The following is a 22,225-nucleotide window of genomic DNA, read 5'->3' as shown; positions in this document are numbered from 1 at the left end:
AAAAAAAAAAATCTTTTATACTTTGAATTATAACTATTTGGTTTTGTAATTTAGTTTTTTTGAGTCAGCAATCAATGAATTCCTGGTTCACCTGTACCCACATAATCAATGAAAACTGGTGTCCCACAAATAATAATAAATCCACAGTATTATAGGCAAATATCATTTTCTATCCTGAAATTCTACCAGCTTCATATTTGTTCGATATTATAACAAAAATTTCGACCCATTAATTCAACTCAATAATCGTCATGATACGGCTGTAGAGCAAACTTTGCAAACATCATCCATATTGACGATACGATGCCAGTTACTGCTAATGCCCACCCTGTATAACTACTAGAATACAAAATCAACGGAAAGTTCAGAGGCAACGTAAATATTACAACCTGTTCATTTAAAACTAAAACATTGTCATAAAGTAAACCCCATAAAATATAACAGTTTGGTATTGAAAATAAAACTAGAATTATTTCTGTCACTCCTCGTGCAAACATCCAAGATGAATTATAATTCCAAATGTCACTGCGATATAATGTCGCCGTCACTAGAATTACTAAAGAGGTTATTTTTGTTGCAGTGGTTTGGTTGTCTTCTCGTAAACTACTGAAGATTCTCATGTCTTTTTGTAAACAAACTAACACAAGGCTAGCTCCACAACACTGAAATAGAAATAAAAGGAATATAAAAAGATAACAATAAATTATGCTATTTTTAGATTTGACCATGTGTCTGAAAAGAAAGCTGATTTGTTTTTTAAAGAAACGCCTAAAAAATAAGAAAATTATCTGATTTTTTTTCAGAGCCTTTCAACAGACAGGAAAAGTTCTATGAACTTTAATGAAAATGATTCCAAACCTGTTGATGTTTTGGATAACAATTAAATCTTTGGAATTCTGGAAATCCATAAAAAACATAAAATTAGATATAAACATAGTATTGACTCACTCTGCTTTTTTTTTTACTTTTGTGCCTTGTCTATAGAGTGTCTATATGTCATTTGTTTTTCTTTTTGACATAGTTGTTTGTTTTTATAGTTTTCAAAATTATAATACAATGTTGACTGCTGCACCCAATTTTTAACACTTTTACATTTTATGTTCACACATTGTTGTCAATATCTTTCATTTCTTTTTGACTTTCATACAAGTGAGAGGTTTAGCTATCTATAAAACTAGGGTTAATCCACAATTTTCTACATAAGGATATGCCTGTACCAAGTCAGGAATATGACAGTTGTTTTCCATTCATTTGGTGTGTTTGATCTTTTGATTTGATAAATGACTTTTTGTTTGAATTTTCATTGGAAATCATTTTTTTTTATTTTACTTTCACATCATTAGTGACTTAACAAAGTAAAAATGAATATAATATTTATAAATTAAAGAACCTTAGTGAGCACGCTCACATACCCCACGTCCCCACATTGTCATTGGAGAAATTAAATAAGTATAAGAAAAAAAAATTGTACAGTGAAACCTGTCCAAACCGAACACCCACGGGACTTTGCGTTTTGTTCGGTTTTCACAGGTGTTCGGATTGAAGAGGTAAACGGAAGTCGACACCAAAATAATGTTTGCACTTACTGACAAGGGACGATAGACGACACAACAGACGATAATTTATTTTCATGATGATTAAGATGTAAATATAAAAATTTAGGTAGACGAAGATAGACATATTTTTTTTCATATATGAATCAAACGCCACTCCGTCAATCACGATCCTCGTTGTGTAAAGGGATTAATTGTTCAATGATGTCCGACGTGGAGCAATTTTGCTTTTTATGATTATTTTCTCAACTGTTAATTCACTGACCAATTCAGATCTTCAGTCACCGTCAAATGACGATTCCGTAGTTTGATCGAGATATCGTCATTTTAAATTATCTGTACACACGAGTTCTCGGACTAAACTTGTCACCCGCAGATTGATACTTTGCCACAAGGTAAGAGCGAAACAACAGCAGGGGTCCAGTTTATTCTCGGACTTTATCGTAACTCGAATAATTCAAGCCCTTTCCATGTCCGATTTCTCCCACACGATGTAGTCTTCGTAGATCAGCGGAATATAACGACTGAATTATTCGGGTTAACTTTATCGTTGATAAATAGCTAACGGAAGTCTGCAGGAGCATCTGAATTATATATATATATATATATATAGGGCCTCTAAAGGGAATCCGGCATCCCGTAAATATAATTTGAAAGTCATTGACCTTGTTGTGTTGCACGACTTCTTAATCCAGTGAAACGCTTTAAAACTATTATTTAATTAAAGAGTTTAGCTACTGAATGGCAGTTACGAATTTGTGGCCGTAAATATTTGAGTAACAAGCATTTAATTGATATAAGGGAAAGTTCAATTCTTGTCCTTTTCGGGGAAAGGGACAGCGGACCAGTTTAACGTTTCTTTACAAAAAAAAATCAAACATAGACACAATCATGCTAATTAGTTCATTAAATCGCAATTATCCTCGGGGATACTCTGTCATCCTGTGTTTGTTTAATGAAATCATGCAAATAATTAAAAATACTCTTTTGTTTTGATTGCTATCGATCGATTTTGACAGGTAATTTTTAAATACACATGTACTATTGAGCCTCCAAAAAGCGTTCGGAATTCGGTGTTGACAGGGTTTGGTTTTTTCAGGTCAGATTAACGTTAATTGATAGGGAAATTGTGTGGGACTTTGAAAATTGTTCGGTTTAAAGTGAAATTCGGTTTTATCAGGGTTCGGTTTACTCAGGTTTCACTGTATTAGAAAAATTATTGAATAATAATTTCCTGTTAATATACACAACTACATAGTATGTCCTTATTATCTACAAAATTTCATGAAATTCTATTGTGTGTTTTCAGAGGAGTTGAGATGACAAACTGTTGCAGAAGTACATTGAAGCAAATAAGTTCAAAGGGGCGTAACTCCTAGAAATAAAATTGAATCTTAATTTCCCGTCGATATGCACAACTACATAGTATGTCATTATTATCTGAAAAGTTTCATGAAATTCTGTTGTGTGGTTTGAGAGGAGTTGCGATGACAAGAAACAGGACTGACGGACGGACGGACGGACTGACAGACGGACGGACAGGTCAAAAACATCATACCCTTCGCAACTTCGTTGCGTGGGATATAATAAATATTTATTTATAGAATAAATCCATATGCCTACCCAAACATCATGGAAAAAGCTGGATGTTGGTGCCATCAGACAAATCATTACAAATGATATGAATGTTGCTATGTTGCCTATTGTTGGTAAGTACGGAACCTCTTTATCATCTTTAGGTTCTGTAAGTGGTAGGAGTTCACCAATCTACAATAACAAGATATCAGAGATCAATATGATTACCCCTATTACAACCATCAACACCCTAGTCATCATAGACATTTCAACTTTCACTTTTATAAGTTAAATTATATGCATATTTTAGATTAATTTCTATGACGAGATTTAAGAAATTTAATGAGTAACAGTTAAATCATTGAGATCTCAGTTCAATTGTAGGGGGTCACTTGATAATTTTCCTTTATAAATACAAACTCTTCCTAATTGAAAATAAAAATTGAAACTGCAAGTTGTTAAGGGGAGACAACTAGTAAATTTTCTAATAAGTAATGTGAAGAAATATAAATTTCCTTCATCTTATCATTGAATAGATAAAAATCTAACCTGTCTGAGTGCCAGTAACTTTAGACATATGCTGATAACAAGATTTGCACATAAAATTAATTTTAATGATGGTAATGTTAGAAACATCTGATGATTTTCTCTTGTTGCTATATCTGAGATCACTGCTACCATGGAAACCACAGCCAACATGGTGGACCTACAATAAATCAAAGAAAATCAAAATGGTGCTTTAATGCCACATCATTGCACATTGGCTTTTTAGTAGTGAAATTCATAAAATTGAAAATGGAAATGGGGAATGTGTCAAAGAGACAACAATCTGACAATAGAGCAGACAACAGCTAAAGGCCACCAATGGGTCTTCAATGCAGCGAGAAACTTCCGCACCTGCAGGAGTCCTTCAGCTGGTCTCTAAACAAATATGTTACTAGTACAGTCGATTCCACTTAATTGCATACCGCTTAATAGCATAATTCGGTTAATTGCATACTTTTCTCCTGCACGAAACCATTTCCCATTCACCTAATGTTAAATTGTCCGGTTATATGCATAGCCTTACAAGTGGCATTTCGGTTTATTGCATAGAAAATAATCGCCAGCTAGATATGCTCTGTTAAAACTGACGAGATTTTTGACCGGAAACGGCAATTTGGTAAGTATATTTTACTTGAATGCATCATAATTTTCATTATTATTTCACATTTACTTGTGTGTTATTCAAATAAAGTTTTAAAACAGTATCTTTCGTGTTTATATGATTATAAAAAAGTCCTCGATTTGTACACATATAAAGTTTCCCATAATCTATTTTAAGCCTCGAGGTCATAAAAATGTCAATCAGCTGATTGTTGTAAAAACACAACCATTCTATGATCTTCTATCTCAAAAGGTGTTAATTATTGATTGGATTTCAAACATTGTTCATAGATTCCATTTTGGGTGAATTTTTAAAACATTAACGCCTCCTAATTATCGATCATTATCCAATGTGTAATCTCGTAATTCAGCTTGGGTGATCTACATTTATGTTAAATATTACAGGGCTTTTATATATGGTTGAAGAATTTTATACATTAATCTTTTCTTTTTAATATTTTTTAAAAGAAAATTAACTTCTGATTATTATATATTTCTCACTTTCAACACTCGTGTCCAGCAAATAACCTGTGCATGGCCCCATCACCTGTGAACTGCTTTGCATAAACGAAACTAGCGGTGTTAAAGTAACAGTGTCACATCACTTTGTAATCGGTAAATACTGAATATCAAAGGCAGTTCATTGCACAATTATTGTTTACAATGATTATAAACTGTGTAGTATTGTTAAACAGTTTATTTTAAACAAGGTGTAACAATGTAATTTGTACATCTGGGTCATAGAAACAAATCTATTTTTAGAACAATTTTATTTTCGTATCTCAGGTAAAGGAAAAATCGGTACATAAATAAACTTAACAAAATGTGTTTATAATCTTTATTGAAATAAAATGTATGACACTAGACAAATAACTTTTATTAGAATAAATAAGCATTCAATATGTTGTAAGTGGACTATGGACGTTCATCTTCCTTCTTTGTTGATCTGCACTATCGATGTTATTTGACTCCGTAATTTGGCATTTCGGATATAAGCATACTCCGCTTTATTGCATAATTTCGTCTGACAAATAGGCTATGCAAATAACCGGAATGTACTGTATAGTGATAATGGTCGTCATAATAAACTCCAGTTGTACACAAGAAACTAAAATCAAAAATGATACAAGACTAACAAAGGCCAGAGGCTCCTGACTTGGGACAGGCGCAAATATGTGGAATACAATTGGAAAATTTTACAAAGGCTGATCTATTTAAAAATAAATTCTACCATATCAATAATATTTTCAAAAATATTCATAACCATAAACAAAATTTGTTTTCAATCTGATGATTAATTTTTACATGACAACCATAAAAATAGGACATAAAAACTATTATTTGTTGATTTTGTGGGTAAAGGTCAACCAAGAATTTAAATATTCAACTAAGCTCCAATTTTCTATATTAAATGAATCTACACTAAATCCCTGTTATTGGGATAGCTTTCCTTTCCAAATTCTGTTACAACATCCTGTTGACTTACAAACGATTATATGTTTAATTAGTTTAGTTTAAACAATATTTTATTCAAATAAATTGAATTGGATTGGGCAACAGGCATAGCCTATGTAAGCCCTCTCCACGATTATATGACTTACATCTTTATAAATCTCTTTTCAAATGTATGCTTTAGATGCTGGGCTTTGATGAAACACAAGATGATGCAGGTTATTATACATGATGACAACATAAACAAGAGCACACCTGACACAGGTATATTGTCTTCTGGATACAACTGCAAATATAAAGATTGAAATACAGTATCCTCATCTTATGGGTTTTCAGACTATTAAGAATGCATTGTTGTGTCACAATTACCATTGAAAAAGCATACTTAATACGAATTGATATGACGTACAAAAACATATGATCTGATCATGACCATACATCATAAACAGAATCAAACATGATAAAAATGCATTTTTCTTTGAAAAAATATGCAAATATAGAATTATTATTCAACTAAAAAAACCCACTGTAAAACAATAAAGAAGTAACTTGTGGTTTAAAAGCAAAAGTTATTAACGTCAGTTCAAACATTATGACGTCGTTGATGTGTCCGGGTGAAAGTTATTAAGGCCGGGTCTACGTATTTGACGTCACAAAGACATGATACGGAATAATATTAAGAGCTGAACAGAGTGATATAGACAGTGGGACGACCGATAATAGAAGTTATCAGCGACGTCACAATGTGAGAGACGTTATCAAGCTTGCATTTTGTCAAGCGTAAAACTGTCTTAGGGAGAAAGAAACGACCAGAAATAGAACGATAAAAAGATAATCGGGTTTTCTTTGTATAAATATCGTAAAATATCAGCCGCTCGACACAATGTCAAACTTTTTAGCTCGTTCCCTACGCTCACTCGCCAAAAAAGTTCACATTGTGGCTCGCGGCTGATATTTTACGATATCAATGTGTAGAAAACCCGATAATCTATACATATGAAAGGAGTCAGGATTCTAAACCAATATAGTTATAGAGTTGACTATTGTATTAATTTTTTGCGCATTTAATCTGAAAGCAGCTAAAACCCTGATAATAGATGTGTATTTTACAAATTTTTTAGCCAAAGGTTGTTTTAGGATCCTGTTACCATGGTAATATATACCTAACATGATAGCTGCTCTGAATCCAGGACACAGACCAAGTACTGCTGAACATAACATGATCTGTAGAAATTGTGTCACCGAGTCTGTTACCATGACAATTACAAAACTTATAACACTAAATACCTCTATCCATTGGAAAACACTGTAGCTACAAACATAAAACAGACAGATAAAATTTATAAATGTATAAAAGCTGAATTGTAGTTAGAATATTGCATTTTAGTTTAAACATTTTTATTTATAGTGGATTGGGAAACAAGTTTTTGAAGCATATATTAATCCCTTTCCACTTTGTGGGTGCAAGTGCTGCCTTGTAGCGGCTTTAGCCTGCTCTTTTTCAAAATCTACAAGGGTGTCTTTAACGTGCAAGAGATATGGCTCTCTCTTAACACGGGTCAGTCATTTATTGTCCCTATCCGACGGACTTTCATCGTTTCCTCAAGACAATACTTGCAAATGGTGTCAAGGGAGAGCTGAAAATTCAGTCCCTGAAATTTTCATCCCGCATTTATTGATCATCTTGAATTCTCAGAACAAATCATATTTCTATCAATAAAAAGACATACAAACAATTTACCGGGTAAATTAATTCCATGTCAAATTAGCAATAACAAAAATTATCATTTTTTTCAGTTTTGTTATAAATTTTAAAAAAATACTATTTTAAATGTGAGCAACTTCCAGCAAGACATGACAATATGTTTACTCTTCAACAGCTCTTGATTTCACTGAACTTCAGTTTGTATTGTCCTTCAAATGTTTAGGTTTGAGTGTAGCTGATGAAGGTAAATCCAGAAGAGCCATTTGACACACAAAATTTATAAAATACAAACTTCAATGGTTTCTTTATATCACTTGCCAGATGTAAAGTCAAACTTACAGAGTTGGTGTCAAGTCAGGTCTAAAAACAATAAACACCAGACCAAGAAATATACCCAGAACACCTGTGTATCTGACTCGGAGGTCCTCTGGAACATGTATCGACTGGGCTATTATTATCAGTACACCACACACCATACTACATAGTCCTGCAATAAAAAAACACGAAATAATTGTAATTTTGATAGTAAGTCATTAGTAAGATAAGACGATGATTTTACCACATTTACCCTACAAGGTAATTTTGATACATTTAACCTGGAATTCCAGGGCTGTGAATTTATAATACATGTCCTTATTAAAAAGTATACAACACTTATAAAAGAAGATGATTTCAACCATAATATTTCAGCTACTTTACAACATTTTGTTTAGGCCATAAGCTATGACAAATGAAAATAATGAATTCCAAAATGTTGATGTGCCATTTATCATATATCAGACCAGAATCATATCAAAAGGCCATGACCTGTTCTAAAATTAATTTATTTGAAAAGCTTAATGGTCGGTAAAATAAATGTCTTCATAATTGTATGTTACAGACACCAAAGTCAGCACATTTTGAATATATATTGTCAAAAGATTTTGTGCATTTTTTGGACAAAGCTTAGGAACATGCAGCAACCTATAATCCAAAATGTTCTTTTACCAAAAGGTGCAAATTTTGTATCCTTAGACACAAACATTTATCCTATTCACATATTCACCTGCAATATCACTAGCAGCAGATTCAGTCATAAAGATGTACGATGATAAAACATATATCAGTGGGTTGGCATTCACTATAACTGATACACATAATAATCCTAAATGTTTGGTAAACTGAAAGAAAGAAACAGCAATGAAAAAAATTTAATCAAATAAATCCTATTTTCTTTTTCAGAGATGTCAAACAAATATTTACTTAAAAATAAGTTTGTTGAATATTGTATGTTTACACATTAATATTTAAAATGTTTTATCCTTTGTTTTTGATGGCCAATCATTTTCTTACGGAAAAATATTTTATACCTCACAAGAACTTTTATTCCTAAAAAGATTTAGAAAATTACCTTGTATAATTGAAGTGCAAAAGTGTTGACTTATTCTATGATCAAATACATATTGTCTTCACATAAAATTTTTTATATAAACATTTTACCTTCACATTTCATTAATTTCAATATCAAACTTTTGTTAAACAAAGAACATAAAATGAGTAATTAACTATTGGGTTATTAAGGTGGTACCTAACACTACAGGGAGATAATTCTGTAAAGTCAGCTAAACGTTTTAATTACATTGTGTTGTAAAAGGAATATTAAGCTTCTCAATGATCAAAATTGGTGTTTGTCAAACTGCTATATAACCAGTGTAATTTTTCTGACAAAATGGTTTGTTCAAAATTTTTAAAATTATTATATTTTTGTTAAAGGGTCAAAGTAAATAATTGACAAAATTTAATGAAAATTAAACAAGCCAAATTAATCTTAGTGAAAGTGTTGGGTACCACCTTAAGAATGATTTTTTTTTTTAAATTATGGTATATGTTTCCTGTAACATTAAGTACTGTGGATTCATTATTATTCTTGGATTTAGTGTGAACAGGTGTAACACAAAATTAAAAGTTCAACAAATTACAAATTTTCTAAAAAGTGATTTATACTTTGGCAAAACCATGAAATCAAATATCTACAAAATTGAAAGTTTCCTAAATCCACGAAAATTTGGTACCCATGAAAATAAATGAATCCACTGTATACAGTATAACCTACCGAATGAGCATTTGTATCGAACTCTGTGACAAATATTCTGATGATCATAAACACCAGAAACAGGATTGTAACGTAGCTGTAGACTGGTACTTTGTTAGGATGGAATACAAAGTGCTCTATCAATACAATGGTCGCTTTAGACAGGTATAGCGACATGCAGAAACAACTCAATCGTAACGGTAATTTCTTAGATAAATGTAACCTGAAAAATAAAAAGAAATTAAAGACTTTCTGGTTTGCTTTCATAAATTTATGACAATAACCATATATGTGGTATCCATTTCTTATATCATTTTATCAAAAGCTGTTAATAAATGTCACTTGTTGTAATAAACTGTTATCATAGAGATAAGTCTCGCCTTTTTATACGACCGCAAAAATTGAAAATTTTTTGGTCGTATATTGGTATCACGTTGGCGTCGTTGTCTGCGTCGTCCTAGACATTTGGTTTTCGCACTCTAACTTTAGTAAAAGTAAAAAGAAATCTATGAAATTTAAACACAAGGTTTATGACTATAAAAGGAAGGTTGGGATTGATTTTGGGTGTTTTGGTCCCAACAGTTTAGGAATCAGGGGCCAAAAAGGGCCCAAATAAGCATTTTTCTTGGTTTTCGCACAATTTCTTTAGTATAAGTAAACAGAAATCTATGAAATTCTACCATAAGGTTTATGACCACAAAAGGAAGGTTTGGATTGATTTTTGGAGTTTTGGTCCCAAGGAATTAGAGGCCTTAAGGGTCCAAAATTAAACTTTGTTTGATTTCATCAAAAATTGAACTATTGGGGTTCTTTGATATACCGAATCTAACCGTGTATTTAGATTCTTAATTTTTGGTCCAGTTTTAAAATTGGTCTACATTAAGGTCCAAAGGGTCCAAAATTAAAAGGAATAAGGAATAAGGTGCAAAAAAGGTGGGGGGAAGGGTTTCCAGGTTAATGGACAATTACGTACAAAACATAATTTAAAAGCAGTGTAAGGTTGGTAATTGTAACTCATTTTAATATCTCACCTAAACTGCTTTTAAATTATGTATATTGGAAATTTGCCAAAAACTTTATTATTAATAAATTCCATTGGAAATTTGCCAAAAACTTTAGTTTAATGGACTTCATTGGAAATTTGCCAATATAAAATGTTGCATTTGAGTTATCTTTCTTTGTCCAGAATAGTAGTTAAATCAACTTAAATCATGACTGTATGACATTTTATATTTTATGATGTATTTAAATGAGTAGTTATTGTTGAAAACTCCATTAGAAATTTGAATTGAGATCATTTTTGGAATAAGGGAAAGGGGGAGGTGAAAAAAAATGGTGGGGTTCAATTTTTTTTATTTCAGATTTCAGAAATGAAAAAGAAAATTTCTTCAAATATCAAAGGATTAATATTCAACAGCATGGTGAATTGCTCAAAAGCAAAAAAAAACATTTTAAGTTCATTAGAACACATTCATTCTGTGTCAGAAACCTATGCTGTGTCAACTATTTAATCACAATCCAAATTCAGAGCTGTATCAAGTTTGAATGTTGTGTCCATACTAGCCCCAACCGTTTTTGATTTTGATTAAGAAAATGTTGAAATCAAAATAGCAATACTTTAACATCTTACACAAGTTATGCAAGTATTCAAAGTCAATGAACCATGACTGAGTTACATGGCTAAACAATCTTTATGTAAATAAGATGTGCCAATACTAATACAACTGCATACCAAATACCATTGACTTAATATTATTATAAGTCATTCCTAAACCTAAATACAAACATTAACTTGTAAACTATGTAAAAGTTTTAAAGTCACTGAACCATGAAGAGGGAGTGGGGCTATATATTCTCCATGGAAACAATACTTGCAAATGCCAATAAATTTGCATACCAGATATCTTTGACTTAACATAATTAGCAGTTCATCTAATACTGATCTAATCACAAACTAATAAATGTAACGTAAGGGTACCCAAATTGCACCGAGTACCCAAATTGCACCTATTTAGAAAAAACAGCAGCGGAAATCTTACAAGATTTCCTAGAGACTAAACAATCTGTATTTTTATGATTTGATACTATGCACGTCTTTCAACATAGGTAAACATATTTAAATATACACAAAACGTTCACAGTATTTATCAACAGATTGACTGTTTACTGAAAAAGCAAAATTTACGAAAACGTCACCAATCGACATCATCAAAACGTCATCTTTTTAAAATTAGCAAATACAATATATTATAAGTATCCATTCGTAAAATATGAAGAGTAAGCATGAACTAATATCCAATTGTTCAAAATATTTGAAGAAATTAAACAAAAGCTCAGTTATTAGACTTTTGACGATGCGAATTATAAGCATGGATGCAATTTGGGTACTCCTCATTACAGAATCATGGATAGTTTGGAGGTTGATTCAAACCCATTTTTTTATGACTCAATATGGATTATTTTTAATTATTCATTCATCCTGATATGGCAATTTTATTTCATGTCGTTCTGTGCAGATATCCCCCTTTATGGCCCTCTGATAGGTGAACATGATTTTTCTTCACAAGCAGTTACCTGTGGTTAATTTTTTTAGTGAAAATCCAGAAATTCAAAACCAGCGGCATTTGTTTGAACCTGTCTAAAGCCAGGAACCTCATGTTCAGGAGTTATTGTTTGTTTATGTGGTTCATAAGTACTTCTTGTTTCTCCTTTTTTTTATATAGATAAGGCCGTTGGTTTTCCTGATTGAATGGTTTTACACTAGCCATTTTGTGACCCTTGATAACTTGCTGTTCTGTATTAGCCAAGGCTCTGTGTTGAAGACTTTGACCAATAATGGTTTAACTTTACAAATTTTGACTTGGAGAGTTGTCTCACTAGCAAATCATATCACATATTCTAAGTCTATTTGCAGCATCAATTAAGAAAAAAAAATGTTAATGGATAGGTTAAGACTCGATCTAATTGTCTTACCTCTGAAATGTATATGCTGCTATTACACAGGTTATTATAAACAGCTGCCATCTGTATAGTCCTGCATCATACAGCACAGTCTCACAGCAAACAAACACTTAAATAAATAAAGAGAAATTTCAAGACAAAACAAATAGGCAGTCTTAATATATGCATGAAATAAGTAAAATTCCTCCTAAAACAATTTTGTAAAAAAGAATCAAAATGTTTGATTTGATAAAAAGCTTCTGTTATATAGCAATTTTATGTTTAACAATATTAACATATTGTATCGAGAGAGCATGATTCTTCTTACAAAATTATCTTCGGTCTTCTCTGGGACTAGAAAGCTGAACCTCTGTGTTATAAGGCAGCACATTTACCAACTGAGCTAAAGAAGTACTTCCTTAGCTCAACTGCCTATGGCTGACTAAGTATCCACCACATTTACTAAGGGAAGAAATCACCATCACATTATAAATAATTGTTACAACCATAGTTCTAGCTATCTGATTTTTATGATTTCTAGCTTTATTTTTCTACTTGTCAAAATAAATCTGGTGAGATATTGGGCTTGTTTTCCGTTTAAAAGTACACACTTTTTAACTTAAATACATACTGTGTTCTCCACGGGGCATTATATCACCTTGTTCCTTAGTACTATATTGTTTTACAATGGTGCTTTCTGAATGGATTTTATAATAGCATTTCTTTTAATTGTGGTGCTATAAATTTATTCCAAGTCACAAGCTTGTAATTCATTGTTGTTGGTTGCTGTCTATCAGATTTGTTTTTTGTTTGAATTGTATCACTTTTTCTAGTAAGTAATTATCCAAAATGAACTCATGTATTTAAATTCATATTGCTTTCTAAGACATGTCACAAAACCTGCACACTATTTTCTTACTTTCATACATACCAACAGTCTGTATACAAACAAGTATACTAAACATTTCTTGTCTCCCATGACTACCAACATAACCAATCAGAAGGCACAATACAGCGTTGGTTAACATCATCACATAAACAGCAGGCAATGGCAATCCAAATATTAATTTAAATGTGTTCTGTGTTAAGGTTCAATATTTAGAAATATAAAAAGATTAATCATATACATTAGAACAACAATTTAATGCAATTCTAGAAATTTGTCAGGAAATTAATCTCTGTAAAGCTTCTAAGACTATAGCTATGTGACTTCAATGTATGCTTGAGTAATTACCTCTCAGTTTAGAATAAATTCAAGCACTTAACATAGTCAACAAAATTTAGGTTTGATAAAATTAGGTGCAAGACTGACCCTCAATGGTAACTACAAGACTGGTGAATTTCAAACGACCAAAAGTGTGTAATCTTTTTATAAAATACATGTAAAATAAGAGAACATATTGGTGTGACCAAAGTACAGTCATGGGACAAAAGTGAGTTCTCACTCAAAAAATGTCCTATCATTTCAACCAAAAATTTTCAAAAAAATATTACCAAGTAACTGTATGAACGATTTTTATAAAATAAATACCAAAAGATGTAAAAATGTCTGAAGTTTTATTGTTTATTTAGTCATAATTTTCTTGAGTTTTGTTTTCATCATCTCATGAGTTAAACACAAATGCAAATTTTTACGATTTTATTTTGGTTAGAATAATAGCAAACTTTTCAAGAAATATTTTCTTTATGTTCATCTTGTCAGAAAATTAAAATGAGCATAAATGATATTATAACCAAATAAACAATAAAACTTCAGATATTTCTACATCTTTTGGTATCTATATTTAGAAAATCGCTCATAGTTACTTCGTAATATTTTTTTGAAAAATATCGATTTTAGTTGAAATGTTAGGACTTTTTTTGACTGGGAACTCACTTTTGTCCAATGACTGTATATGAACCCTGTTTTGCATAAGTCTTGCATTCTATACTGGATTTTATACATATGACCTAAACAGACAGCAGTAACAAGCTAACATGTCACATGTACAACACTGGATACATCACCCTAGCTACAACACAACCTTCAAGGTGACATCTGCCTTGAAAAATTGAATAATTGATTAAAATCAAGCTGGGGTTCAAATGCGTAAGATGATTAAACTACCATCAACAATTTAGTGCATGTTAACCAGAATGATAAGTAACTTTGGTGTAACAATATTTTCCAAAAAAGGATATGCAAGTTTCCATGGTAACAATGATCCCCATAGAACAGAAAAGATAATGGCTACTGCTAACACTCCATCAGATATTCTCTATAAAATAAAATACACCATATCATAAATTTATACAGCTGCATTTCTTTCTTAGAAACTGATTAGCAGTTAATTAAGTATTTGTAAATCTCATATAATTAGCATAAAAAAGACAAAAAGATGTTTTTATAAAATATTTTTAATTATGACATGAGGAACTGCTTCATGTCAACCCCAGTTGACCCTAAATATTGTTGTCCTTGCTCTTATTTGAAAAAGTCTTGTGTGTGTTGGTTTTTTTCTTCAACTAATTTACTTATGAAATTATAATTATTGCAAAAGAAATGCAAGTTTTCCACTTGTAGTTATATTAACCTGTTAATTTATTTTTTGATTCTGAGAAGTTTATTCACTTGGACATTAAATTTCTTCTACTATGTGAACTATACCTTGGTTTTCTTGTAACTTAGAACTGCACCAAAAACTGAGTATGTACCAATGGCAGCTGGTAACCAAGGTAAAAAGTGAGAGGATATCCCAAGATGCATCAGGACTGGATAACATAAAATGGTGGCTGAAGCTCCACTCAACCATCTCAACTTTACTACTAAACTATGATCATGACCTGTAATTCAAAAGAATGTGAAGTTTTGTGCTTTTCAGTTTGATGCAATCAAATGTACCAATGAAACCATGCATGCATGATATAAAGAATTCTTTCTGCATATTCATTTTCTTTTTGTTCTTAATGTGCACAACTTAAAAATTACAACTTCTATTACTCTATATCAGTAGTAATGAACTGGGGAAGCTGTTATCTCCAATCATGTATATAATTTTTTTAAATCATGTATCCATATTTGTTTTTATCCATTTTTAATAATTAACAATCAGTATGTACATTAGATTCCAAGCGTTGTTTGTGTTTAGATATTAAATAAACTTTGTGATGTGTATTGATTTATATGCTCTAAAATGACCCTTTGATTTAATTTTGATTTGTAATTTCTATAATAAATTGCATTATTTTTAATTTTGTTCTCTCATTATAAATTTATCTCTTCCACTGCTATCTTATATAGATATTTATAGATTATCGTTGATCATCTCAACAAGATTGATATTCTCACTTGAGCCGGGATGGCGAAAGAGAGAAAGGCTATCGAGTTGAGATGATCAATGATCATCTGTTTATCACTATTTTTCCTATGACGATGTGTCAATTTCATGTCAATTTCGTTAGCAACGCCACGTGCCTGCTTAGTTTCTAGCGATAATTTTCCATCACAAGCGAGTAGCATGATATGAAAATTATCACAAAAAAAGATCAAAGGAAAAATGCACAAAATAACGATGATATAATATACAGCATACTAACCTAGAGCTTCCACTAATGGTCTGATGCTCATCAACGTTAATAAAAATATCTGTGTCATGGATAGGAAAATAACTTCAGTCTGAAAATATAGATGAGAAACATAAAATGCATAAAAGTATTAAGCACTAAAAAATAACTTACATTATTCAAATACAATCATGACAATAATCTTTACTTTTACAACTGTGGTGTATTGTGCTATTGTTAAAACCAAAAGAAAAACACAAAAGAAATATTTGTGAAAATTGTTGAAACTTTTCAAGACAAAGACTAGAAACAAGAATAAATGTTCTTTAACCCAATGTCTAGCTTGCACTGTCTTCTATCCATGTTCAATGAGATAAGAAATCTAGGTCAAAATCCTAATTTGGCATTTATATTTTAAAAAGTTTACATCTTAGTGGTAATCTACCTTAAACCTGATACAAGATGGACAAACAGGTTGGTGAATGCAAAGACATATACCTTAACTGCCTAATTTCTGGCTAAACCTGGTTACGGGCAAAGGGAGATAACTTTTTATATCACTATTGAGTATATAAAAAGCATTTTCATTAATCTTTTGAAGATTATTTTAAAACTAAACCATAATATGGTAATAATAATGTGTCCCAAGTACAAAGATACCCTACTTGCACTATCATTTTCTTTGTTCAGTGGACCGTGAAATTGGGGTAAAAACTCTAATTTGGCATTTAATTTAGAAAGATCATATTATAGAGAACATGTGTACTAAGTTTCAAGTTGATTGGACTTCAACTTGATCAAAAACAACCTTGACTAAAAACTTTAACCTGACAGACGAACAAACGGACAGTTGATCTAAAGGACCACAGACCAGAAAACATAATGCCCCTCTACTATGGTAGGTGGGGCATAAAAAAAATTGAAAGAAATTCATAAAAAATTAACAAAAACATAGTAGTAATTCTTAAAAAGATATTCCCTTCACTTCAGGATACCTTCTTAATTCATGAAACATTTCCTACTTACAACAAATGAAATATGAAACATCTGACTACGATGGACAACATGTATAACAATCTGTAGGATGGTTGGTAAAGTACAATATATCACAGAGATAGCCGTCAGACTGGCGACCTTCAGGATGTTACAATTGTCCTCTTCTGACTTAGGTTTTCTGAATGATGATGTGGTAGGTGCCATAAACAGCTGCAGGAATACAAACCTGCAAAATTACAAGAACATGTTACTATATAGGGGGCAAAAATTTCACGATTTTCAATGAAAAATGTATAAAAAATATTTTGGTGGTTATTATTTTGGCAGATCAAAACTTTAATATACTTTAAATTGGCAGAATTTATTTTCGCGAGTTTGTTCTATCCGTGAAAATAAGGGAAAATTTACACTTCGTGAGAATAACCTGCTACACGGTATTAGAAATATTGAAAGGAAGTGGCACTTGAGTTTAGCAACACTGATGAGTTTTTTGTATGAAATGAATGTCTTGTGTGTACAAAATTTTACTCCTGGTATCTAGGATAAGTTTATTTAGTCTAGCTTATTTGTATTATTAAACAAGTTCACGTTTTTATATATCAGACAAGTACAAACCCGTGATATCGCGGGTCCGTGACTGAATTAAAGTTTATAACTATGCCTAAGCCTTATTTTAGTAATTGGTATTATCATCTGATAAAGTCATGTCGATTATAAGATACAGAGTTTTCTCTGCTTTTAAATTTTGCTGTTTGAACCCGTCGATCTGGAACTTATCAATTATTGGTAAATTAATGTTAATTATTTGGAAAACAAAAGGTCTTGGCTATCCAGGATTGGAGTATTTTTTAATCAACAGCATTGTCCTATATTAGTTATCTTAGAAAGTCTTGCTGATTGCTGAATAAAACTACAATAGGGAACAATTTGACAATGATTGAATTTAGTAGTGTCAGCCCTTTGATTATGACCCGTGTATATAACAAATCCTAAATACACCGTTTGGTGGTGCGCCTGTCAAATGCGGAACGTACAGATAAGGTAATAGCTAACAGGTGAATATACTATTGGTATCGGTATCGGATTCGACCCGGAACTTGTTAATTATTGGCAATATTAATTATGTGGAAAACAAAAGGGTCTGGGTTGGTGTAATTTTTAATCTACACCATTGTCCTATATTAGTTCTATATAGAGTTGAATTCTTTGATTTGTCGTTTTTACCCGATGACGGCTGACAAATTGGACCTCGTAATTTTAGTATTATAGATTTATAGCAAGTTAAAATCGAAATTATATTACATTTTCTTGTTTATAAACCTTTTTGTTTGAATAATCATAATGAAATTAATATTGTTTCATTGTATATAATTGTTTGTCATTATTCATCTAAATTTTGGGAGCTGTGATCAATAGTGTCTTCTTTTATTTTCTACTTTATAAAATTAGTAAGGATGATGTCGATAGAAATAAGTTATCATTTACACTGTCAAGTGATTTCATGGTTTTACAAGAGTCTGCACACAAGCCTAAAGAAAATATGTACTTCATTTAAGAATTGAATGCTTTTTTTTGTAAATTTATTGGGGTGTAAAAGCGTTGACCTAAGTACATTTTGTATGAAGCACAGAAGCGCTTCATTCTAAAAATGTGCGCATGGTCAACGCTTTTACAACCCTATAAAGTTACAAAAAGAAGCATTCAATACTTATAATTACATTTTTTAGCTATGATCATGAAAACACGAATTTTATATATTTTTTCATTTAATTCACCTGTGCACTTTATTGTTGGACCACGTGTTACATGAATGAAAAGTTGTATTGAGCAATGCAACTGCTTATGGAATAACATGTGATGTGCAGTTAGCCAATCAGAATAAAGTATTATAATGAAACATACATCTAATGTAATACACCTTATTGCTATTAGCCTTATCGGCCGGCCGACCCGGCCGCTTGAACTTTTGACGCATACAACAATCACTTTTCCATTGTGGCGTCAGATATTTTGTTTTATGACGTCAAAATTTTACAAGAACCTGTGTGATATCCAGTAATGGCGGACAAATAGCGATAAGGTGTATTATTTAACATTAAAATTCATGGTTCACCTGAACACATGAAATCTATGAAAATTGAAATCCCATGAATAATATTGAATCCACAATCATTAACTTTATTAAAACATACCCTATAAAAGCTAAGAGGAATGGAATATGTTGTATTGGTACCACAGTGGATGCGGCCCAGCATAACAGTCCTGCCGATATGGCAGGATATACAGCAAAAAGTGTCTCCTCAAAAAACTGTAAAATAGAAATATTGTAGTATATGTAGCAATACATGCTTAGGCCTTAATGTAGATTTAAATTTGAAACAAGAAAAAAAAACCATGCACTATCAGAAATTGATTTAGGACATTTCTTAATGAATATATATAGAATTATGACATAATTCTTTTTGAATAATATAACATTGTTTTGTCTGAGCTCAAAACAAAAATTTGCTTTATTTTCCCAATATGCCAAGCAGAAAATGGACTTCATACAGTTGTTCTACTTTTTAAATAATATAACATTGTTTTGTCTGAGCTCAAAACAAAAATTTGCTTTATTTTCCTAATATGCCAAGTAGAAAATGGACTTCATACAGTTATTCTACTGACAATTATGACGCTGAACTTCAGAATGATTCTCTTCTACACCTATGCCCAGTTAAAGATTTAGATGTGAGTGTATAATGTGTATCCCCAATCCCTTTGAAATCATAAAATATATATTTTTCTGACGTAAAGTTGTCATATTGCTATATTCAACTCTAATTTTACCATAATCATACATAAACAAAGGGAGATGACTGATGATTTTTTTGTAGGAAATTTCAAAAGTTACCAGGTATAATAGAACAAGCATGCACACGCTGAAATGTCTCGCCTTCTAAACTAATCATTGATATTATGTTGATAGTCCTAAGTATAAAGCTAAACTTTATTACATGTACAACTGTGACATAAACTTAACATTAACCAAGATAACTAAAAAAGACCAATGAACCTTGAAAATGAGGTCAAGGTCAGATGAACCATGCCAGGCAGACATGTACAGCTAACAATGCTTCTATACAACATATTAAATAGTTGACCCATTACTTATAGTTTAAGAAAAATAGACCAAAATGCAAAAACTTAACACTGTACATTGAACCGTGAAAATGAGGTCATGGTCAAATAAAACCTGCGCGACTGACATGAAGATCATTAAATATTTCCATACACCAAATATAGTAGACCTATGGTATATATTATAAGATAAAAAGACCAAAACTCAAAAACTTAACTTTGACCACTGAACCATGAAAATGAGGTCAAAGTCACATGACATCTGCCCGCTAGACATGTACACCTTACAATCATTCCATACAACAAATATAGTAGACCTATTGCATATAGTATGAGAAAAACAGACCAAAACACAAAAATTTCACTATAACCACTGAACCATGAAAATGAGGTCAAGGTCAGATGTCACCTGCCAGTTGGACATGTACACCTTACAGTCCTTCCATACACCGAATATACTAGCCCTATTGCTTATAGTATCTGAGATATGGACTTGACCACCAAAACTTAACCTTGTTCACTGATCCATGAAATGAGGTCGAGGTCAAGTGAAAACTGTCTGACAGACATGAGGACCTTGCAAGGTACGCACATATCAAATATAGTTATCCTATTACTTATAATAAGAAAGAATTCAACATTACAAAAAATTTGAACTTTTTTTTCAAGTGGTCACTGAACCATGAAAATGAGGTCAAGGACATTTGACATGTGACTGACGGAAACTTTGTAACATGAAGCATCTATATACAAAGTATGAAGCATCCAGGTCTTCAACCTTCTAAAATATAAAGCTTTTAAGAAATGAGCTAACGCCGCCGCCGGATCACTATCCCTATGTCGAGCTTTCTGCAACAAAAGTTGCAGGCTCGACAAAAATTAAAACAAATAAAAACAAACAAGGAAAACAATCAATTTATAGTTCAAGTGTAGTTGTTATTTTTCTTTTTCACTTTATTACTTTAAATAACATTCTAAACAAATATATTACCAGTACATTGCAGATCCAATCAAATTTCAAAAACAATAGAGTAGAATATCTCAGATTCGAATTAATTTGCTTTAAAATTATAGATTATCATTTGTCATCTCAATGAGATTGATTTTCTCGCTTGAGCTGGTACAGTGAAATGATGATTATTTCTATTTTACCTATGACAACATTGATAATTTCATTGACAACGTCACATGCGCCCTTAGTTTTAAGTAATATTTTTCATATCACAATGAAAATTATCAGTCAGTAAGATCAAAGGAAAATTTCGTAAAATAGCAATATTAAATGTGATTGACTTATTTTCTTACCACACAAACATCATATTCGTTCATTCTGAACACCTTGAACTGTAGAATTATCCACGCTCCAGTCATCAGTATAAAAGCATTAACTAGAACTAGTAATATGAGATTCAGTACAGATACCCTGAAATGTATAATGTATGTATGAAAGTAAATTATAAACTTTTACACCAGACTTGTTCGATTTATATATTTTCTGAATTTACTCATTTAACAAAATAATCAAGCACTGGGAATTCAGAAATTTTTGAAAATTATTTCAGTAAGATATGCAAAAGAATTCTGTTTTAGGTGAATACCTCAGACTGTCTGTTGATTGCTACAATTATTAATTAAATTTTGAAAACTGAAAACAACTATCAGCTGATTCGACAAAACACTGTTTTGATTTTATCATATTGTAATCATTGTCTTTATTTCTTAGACTTCTCTTCTGACATAGACTATTGAATGCTGAACTCTTATTTCAAAACCTATAAAACTATTGCCCAGAAGGAGTTCCATTTGTACATAGATAAATAAAATCATATAATATAAGCAAAACGAGGACATTGATTTTGATGCATGCCTTTGTGTGCTTCTTCCTTACATTTGTTGTTTTTATAGTGATTTAGATGATAACACAATGTTGACTGCTGTATCCCTATTTTTGACATTTTTACCTATTGTGTCCGTTTGTTTTGTTCACACATCGGTGACAATATAATGGAATTTGATGTGACTGTCATGGAAGTGAGAGGTTTAGCTAGCTATAAAACCAGGTTCAATCCACCATTTTCTACACAAGAAAATGCCTGTATCAAGTCAGGAATATGACAGTTGTTA

At 31.5% G+C, this 22,225-nt stretch overlaps 1 protein-coding gene across 1 annotated transcript in view; it reads right to left on the bottom strand.

Moving 5' to 3' along the window:
* Positions 1 to 8: 8 nt before the first annotated feature.
* The window catches only part of LOC139491763 (uncharacterized), a 28,743-nt gene continuing 6,526 nt past the window's right edge, over positions 9 to 22,225 (bottom strand). The window contains exons 5-20 of the mRNA XM_071279614.1: positions 21,407 to 21,524; positions 19,174 to 19,289; positions 17,012 to 17,207; positions 16,019 to 16,097; positions 15,090 to 15,265; positions 14,625 to 14,700; positions 13,374 to 13,517; positions 12,476 to 12,572; positions 9,524 to 9,725; positions 8,477 to 8,591; positions 7,771 to 7,918; positions 6,895 to 7,038; positions 5,876 to 6,013; positions 3,678 to 3,834; positions 3,177 to 3,320; positions 9 to 662 (exon numbers count right to left, since the gene is read on the bottom strand). Coding sequence (XP_071135715.1) covers positions 240 to 662; positions 3,177 to 3,320; positions 3,678 to 3,834; positions 5,876 to 6,013; positions 6,895 to 7,038; positions 7,771 to 7,918; positions 8,477 to 8,591; positions 9,524 to 9,725; positions 12,476 to 12,572; positions 13,374 to 13,517; positions 14,625 to 14,700; positions 15,090 to 15,265; positions 16,019 to 16,097; positions 17,012 to 17,207; positions 19,174 to 19,289; positions 21,407 to 21,524 — 2,473 coding nt within the window. The 3' untranslated portion in view covers positions 9 to 239. The remainder of the gene's footprint in view (positions 663 to 3,176; positions 3,321 to 3,677; positions 3,835 to 5,875; positions 6,014 to 6,894; positions 7,039 to 7,770; positions 7,919 to 8,476; positions 8,592 to 9,523; positions 9,726 to 12,475; positions 12,573 to 13,373; positions 13,518 to 14,624; positions 14,701 to 15,089; positions 15,266 to 16,018; positions 16,098 to 17,011; positions 17,208 to 19,173; positions 19,290 to 21,406; positions 21,525 to 22,225) is intronic.

Source organism: Mytilus edulis, chromosome 10 (assembly GCF_963676685.1).
Source record: "Mytilus edulis chromosome 10, xbMytEdul2.2, whole genome shotgun sequence".
NCBI lineage: Eukaryota > Metazoa > Mollusca > Bivalvia > Mytilida > Mytilidae > Mytilus > Mytilus edulis.
This window is presented reverse-complemented; position numbering and strand designations above follow the sequence as displayed.